Genomic DNA, 6,878 nt, shown 5'->3' with positions numbered 1-6,878 from the left:
AGTGCTGTTACTAGCATTATTATTAGTAAGAGAATATTTAGTAAAATTAAGAAAGAGATGAAATAAATGTTGAAACATGCTAATATGAGCCGACACAGAAGGTTAAGGTATGTATATACTTTGTTATCTATTAATATAATTCATATCATTCACAAACGTTTCCAATCCTTGGTTCGGATCCTCTTCAGTGCAATTTCTTCACAAGTAATCATCTACTGTACGTTGTAAAACCGCCGTTGAGTTAATCTTTCTTAATAATACAGTTGAAAGTATAGGAGAACAACGTAAGTATAGAGAAAGCGACGAAAATTGTATTCTAAAACATATCACTGAATTAATTTTGCTACTTGACTTTAAAATATATAGCAATTGTCATTGATTCGTTGGCAAAATTATTACTTCCGAAAACTATACTTAAATAAATAGATCTCGGAAACTCTTTCAATATAGCGTAGTACGCGTAATGTTACCAACTTTAGCAAAGTTCGTTCATCAAATACTTCATTAATGATCCTAACGCGAAGTATAAGATTGAGACGAAGTGATGATCTACATCACCTTCCTAAATATTACCAATGCCATCGTCACTACGTTGTTACACCACTCTTTCATGCAACCGTTGCATGTTGATATGCATAAGGATATGTATCACCTGCAGTTCTCTTTTCTATCGGAAGGTAATAATGCGAATTAACTAGTGAGCCGAATTAGAAACGTTACCTTAAAAAAATAACGCGTCACCGTTACAACAGTTACTTTTGGTTAAAAATAACTCGTTACCGTTACTAGTTATTAATTTTAAAAAGTAACGTGTTACCGTTACCGTTATTTGAAAAAGTAACGGATCGTTACTTTTGAGGAAATTGTTGAATTTTGCTCCCTCACGTACAAAATAAGCATGGAGTAAGACATTCAGACCGATAAACCAATGACTATCCAGCATAAAATCGCCATAATGATTTACATTAGATGCTGATCAGACATTAGGTCTATTCGTGGTGCTTGCACGTTTTGCACTCAGCAGCTCCGCTTTCTCTTTTTTCAACGTCCAAATATATATCTATCTCATTTTAAGTCCAGAAATTTTTTACATAAATTTGTTTTGTCGTGGGCATTGTGTCGTGTCGTGTTGTCCTTAGTAACGCGACTGTTGTTAACAGTCGTGAAAATAAGTCATCTGAGCATAAAGATTCAACCTCTCGATAAAGACAATTACGATACGTGGAAAGTGCAAGTGAAACCCTCTTGATAGAAAGTGACACGTGGGATTAAAATCATTTATTTTGTTATTGAAAGTGGCATTTGAAAAAAAGGCCATTGGAGATTGTACTTCTTATTTTCATTTTTACGTAGAAATGAATTTTTAGTGCAAAAATGAAAATAAGAGCAACAATCTCCAATGACCTTGATCTTGATAAATGTTATCCAGGTCAAGATCCTGAACATTCAAGAGATTTTAGCCGTCGGTCGGACACCTTGGGTAATGTTAATGTCGGCGATACTGTAACTTTCAAGCCATATAACTCGAAAAGTACTTCATGAAAAAATATTTTATTATAGTGTTTTGGAAAGCTCTCGAGATGTGCTATAAGAATATGCAATAAAAAAATGGGGTATTGCATTTAAAAAAATTGATGTGACCTTGACCTGACCTTGGCGACGCCACCCAAGATCAAACAAATGTGATCAGTAAATAGATCTTTTTGAATCCTACAACTTTTGTCTGAAACACTTTTTTGTAATATTTATATTTTTCATGATATTCAGGTGTCCCGGAACTTTTTACACTCTGTATAATGATGAAAATGAATATACTGAAAATATTGTGTGTGTGTGTGTGTGTGTGTGTGTGTGTGTGTGTGTGTGTGTGTGTGTGTGTGTGTGTGTGTGTGTGTGTGTGTGTGAGAAGAATATGAAACTGAAGTGGAAAATGTTCAAAAAGAAAGTGATGAATTGCTGATTGATGCAGTGAGAAGTTATCCGCACTTATATAATTCGTCTCTGAAAGAATTTAAAGACACAGAAATGAAACAAAACTCATGGAAGGAAATTTTTGAGATATTGAATCTGTCAAGTAAGATTTCGATTCTGATTTTGAAACTTTTTATATATGATAATGTAAATGTGTTTATGACAAAGTACAGTTGCCAATCAAAACTAACACCAGGTGCTTGTATGAATACAAAAACGAAATCAAAATTATCACATTTTAGGCTGCATTCCGTTTCACGCATATGCCCGCATTCCTCTATAGTATACGTGACACTTACTATAGAAAATGCGCGCATATGCCTGAAACGGAACGCAACCTTAATGAATGTCACAGTGAAGTACATTAAAATAAAGCAAATCATATTGAGATACGTAAAATATGAATTAGCATTGATATATTTCTTGGAAAATGGACTGGTAGTCGAATTTCGTCATTATTAGTCAAATTGAGTCCATATCATTTATAAAAATCAAATAAACTATTAAAATCGAATCCGCAATCTCATTTTGGTCTAAACTGTTCAACGTTCTTGTTGAACAGTTCACATCAAAATGATAATTGGCGAGATTTCACTATCAGTCCATTTTTCAAGAAAATCAATACATCAATGTTACTCACATTTTATATATCTCAATATGACTTACTTTATTTTAATGTATTTGACATTTAATATATTTCGTATGATTGTAATATCTACTAAAATTTCCATATGATAATGTCGGTCAAAATTTCTTTTTTTATATTTATTGAAGATGACCCAAAATCGAAGGATCATCTAATCAGAAACATCTAATTAATTTAATGAAGAATTGTATTCAAACATCTAATGACTCTGTTTGGCAACAGTACTTTGTGATTTACTTTCTGGGGAACCTTATTTTTTTTGTTTCTTTTTTAATATGTTTATATGTAATATATGTTTGTTCATGTAGTTGAAGTTTGTCAAAATCGATGGACACGTTTATGCGATCGATTTTCAAGGGAGAAACGATTACGTAAGACAGAAACACGGGGTGGTAGTGGAGCCTCTCACAGATCAGGATTTTCATTGTATAATGACATGTTATTTTTGGAACACCATATAAAACAGAGAAAATAAGTTTAATTGATATCAAATATATGATAAGTAATATATAAATGTTATTAAGAAGTGATATATAATATAATAATTAATTAATAACTAATAAATAGTTAATAATAGTTAATTAATTAATAGTTAATAAATAGTTATGTATAATGTAATAAATAATAAACAATAGTAATTATTATCATTTTCTAGATCGTATACAAATGTACCTAGTCCAGCTGTAAAAAAACAATTGATGGATATATCGAATATATCTTCTCATGACATTAATATAAGCACGAGTAATATTTCAACATCGTGTCAAGCACTTTCAAACATTGAGACAAATAACTCTTTTTCAAATTTATCTAGTTTAACTTTATCCAATCATTACAAGGTACTAAACACTTTTAATAACACTATTCAACAAAATTTAACGTTTTTGTCTTTGGCTTGTAGAGTGTTATTTCTCGAAGATTTTCGGTTGCTAAAATTGAATTCGAGCTTAGAAAAATTTTATCACATCACATTTTCGAGAAAAATAGGATAACATGGAATAATAGAACGATGATTTTGATCGCATTTGAACGACATTGTGTTTAAAAGAATTTATAATTTTCAATTTTCGTCTATATTATCTAAAACTTTACGAGCCAAAGACAAAATTGGTGTCGAACACTATAATGAAAATTTATCACATCTCTAATCTCATAATATACTAACATAATCACAGAAAACCTCGATCAATAACTTTATTTCTTTTTACTCAAATATTCAGAAAAATAATACACAAACTGAAAATGTAATTCAACCTAACAGACCGTTTTTATCATCACTTCAAGGTGAAACATATAATTTTTCTTGCACAAATGAAATAAGAGATTCAATATCGAGACATTCAGTACCAAGAGATTCAGTACCGCTACATTCAATACCAAGAGATTCAGTATCGAGACATTCAGTATCAAGAGATTCAGTATCAAGAGATTCAGTAGCAAGAGATTCAGTACCAAAAGCTTCAGTACCGAGAGGTATAGTACCAAGAGATTCAGTACCAAGAGATTCAATATCAAGAGATTTAGTATCGACAGATTCAATACCAAGAGATTCCGAACCAAGAAATTCCGAACCAAGAGATATATGCCCGTTTTATCTTCAGATACTCTACAAATTATTTCATTGGCTACTGAGCATCTAAAGATAAATTTAAGGAAGCCTCAAGTATAAGGCTAACTATGAATACGGGCATCAGTACCAAGAGATTCAGTATCAAGAAATTCTACACCGTGCTCTCCTGCACTACTAATAATACCAATTAATATAAATCGTTCAATTAATACTGGTCGCTAAAACAAAATAAATAAATTAAAGTAACTCCTACTTAGAACAATCATTTGTAGCTCTAAGTGATAATCTACAAAAACGCATAACTAATAATCAGTCATTTCAACAAATGGCTTGGAACTTATATGATTTAATAGCTGATAAAAGTTTTGGACTGTTAGTTGCAGCAGAATTAGAAAGAATACTCGAACCGGAAAAGTCTAAACGAAAGCAGGCAATTACAAACATTTTGTGGAAACCACTAGCATAACTAGGTTTATTCGCATCGCATGTTCCAACATGTTCCCACCATAGCTCCTATTCATTCCAACGCTCTTGTTGAAATGAATAGGAACTGTGATAGAAGCATGTTGGAGCATGTGACGCGACCAACTCTATTGTTTTACACAAATTTCCTTATGGATCAATTTTAAGCAGAATTGTAAGGCTCATAACTTGTTCTCGTAAGACTTAACTTATGATTAGAGTTGTAATTCTTTGCATATTGTAAGATGTACAATCATTCCTAAATATCTATGATTTTTTTCTGAATCTTAGAAGCTGTTTGTAAAGTCTTTACATAAAACTTATAGGCATTTTAATCATAGTTCTTACAAATCTTACGAGACTTATGAGTCTGCTTATAGTTGATTCATTGTTTTATTTTTATTTGTAATTCTCATGTGTAATTTTTATATTTCGTTATAATTTTTATATCTTACCTTGTAATAAATAGCATATTAAAAATAAGTAATATAATTCTTTTAAAACATTCCAAGTATATATATATATTTGAAAACTTTATAATAAATATTCAGTTATTTTTAAATAATAAATGTTCATATTTTTATATAATAAAGATTCAGCACTTAGCATGTTAAAATAATATACACACACACACACACACACACACACACACACACACACACACACACACACACACACACACACACACACACACACACACACACACACACACACACACACACACACACACACACACACACATTATTTAAATTTGTATTTAATAAAATTTATGGTAAATGTTTACTTTAAGGGACCCAGTTCCGATGACCTTGATCTTGACGTATGTTGTAGAATATCCTTATTTTTAATACCAACATACCAAGAATTAGGACAATTAATGTGTTAGTATTTCTTCCTCGTCGTCCATGATCTATACAAATAAACGTTAAATTCAACCATTCAAACATTCAACATAAAAAATTATCAATATTAATTGGTAATAGATGAGATTAAACCATGTAAATGAAAAATGCTATATTCGGTCGAGGCGGTTCTTCGTGCTTAATAACATTTCTTGAGAATTTATATAATTTTCAGTTCAAGCTAACTATGCGCCGATTGTTTATCGATCTTAAAACACAGTTCGAAACTGAAACTACCAGAAGCACGCCAAAAATCGCCTATTGTGTGTGTTGTATGTATGATTATATTTACACAGCACCCTTAGGGCCATTGTCACCAAATTCAGTTAACAGGGCCAATTAATCCATCGGAATTGACCAATCTGTCCATTCTTCAAATAAAATGACAAATGCGATTGGTCAATTCCGATGGACCTAACACCGATGGATCTAACTGGCCTAGTTAGATCAACTGAGCTTGGTGACAGTAGCCCTTAATCACATCCGTACTTTTATGAAACTGGCCAATCATAGTCGTTCCATTCTTCCGAGGAACAGCTATGATTGGACAATTTCATAACTACGGATATTTAAACCCGATTAAACGTGCCGTGTAACAGTGCGCGTGTGTGTGTGGACGCAGTGTGACCCAGTGTTGCCAGTGGGGACGCGTTTTCTCGCGCGCGCGACTTCAACAACATGTCAAGTTCACAAGAATAATTATGTATCCTAATAATTATGTAGCCTAATAATTATGTATCTTTCTATAAAATCTAGTAGTTTATCTGGAACAAGAATACGGGTTCTAAAGGTATCCGTATTCTTGTGAATGTGATACGTTGTGAAGTCGCGCGCGCGAGAAAACGCGTCCCCGCTGGCAACACTGGTGTGACCACTATAAGACGTTGGTAAACAAACAGCCTGCGCGAGGCCGGTAATGCTGGTATCTTCATCGTGTAAAGTGCAAACGCGCGCGCACATGTTTTATGCCGTTTTCATAACGATTCGTAACCTTCTTGTGCCACAGTGTACGTAAAATAGCGCAAAACCCGCAAAATCGTCTTGTCGCAGAACGGCGTAGAAACTATATTTTATTTCGGTGAGTGTTCATTGCTTATCATTCACGGATTTTTACGGACAGATATTGTAGACGGGGATATTCGAGACAAACAGCGCACTGCGCAGTGCGTGAACACGTCAGTCAAAGAGGTTATTTTGCCTGTAGGGAGAAACGTCGGCCTCAGGTTTCCTGCATTTAGTTCTTTAGTTCCTTTATTGATTTTGGGTACGTTCCGAATCACGCATGAAGCTCACGATGTATTGCTGGATTCACACTGCATCCAATCAG

At 33.1% G+C, this 6,878-nt stretch overlaps 2 protein-coding genes across 3 annotated transcripts in view; both read left to right on the top strand.

Annotated features, from left to right (window-relative positions):
- The first annotated feature begins 544 nt into the window (after positions 1-544).
- On the top strand, positions 545-4,816 carry LOC108729035 (uncharacterized). The gene is made up of 5 exons (XM_018457948.1): positions 545-677; positions 1,925-2,074; positions 2,926-3,086; positions 3,939-4,090; positions 4,431-4,816. Exons 1-5 carry the CDS (start codon positions 545-547, stop codon positions 4,651-4,653), a joined length of 819 nt encoding a protein of 272 aa, XP_018313450.1. The 3' UTR covers positions 4,654-4,816.
- Positions 4,817-6,380: 1,564 nt separating this feature from the next.
- DNAlig3 (DNA ligase 3) overlaps positions 6,381-6,878 on the top strand; it is a 53,320-nt gene continuing 52,822 nt past the window's right edge. The window contains exons 1-2 of one of the 2 annotated variants that reach the window (XM_018457953.1): positions 6,381-6,464; positions 6,558-6,629. The gene's annotated coding sequence lies outside the window, so the exon portion shown is untranslated. The other variant, XM_018457952.1, reaches the window with a different exon arrangement.

Source organism: Mycetomoellerius zeteki, unplaced genomic scaffold, assembly GCF_001594055.1.
Source record: "Mycetomoellerius zeteki isolate Tzet28-1 unplaced genomic scaffold, Tzet1.0 scaffold698, whole genome shotgun sequence".
Classification (NCBI taxonomy): Eukaryota; Metazoa; Arthropoda; class Insecta; order Hymenoptera; family Formicidae; genus Mycetomoellerius; species Mycetomoellerius zeteki.
The sequence above is the reverse complement of the archived record's forward strand: the minus strand, read 5'-3'. Positions and strand labels throughout refer to the sequence as shown.

Coding starts and splice junctions, on each gene's coding strand:
- LOC108729035 (XM_018457948.1), top strand. CDS start 545: ATGATCTACATCACCTTCCTAAATATTACCAATGCCATCGTCACTACG. Junction 3,087..3,938: donor AACACCATATAAAACAGAGA/AAATAAGTTTAA, acceptor AAATGAAATAAG/AGATTCAATATCGAGACATT. Junction 4,091..4,430: donor AAAAGCTTCAGTACCGAGAG/GTATAGTACCAA, acceptor AATAAATTAAAG/TAACTCCTACTTAGAACAAT.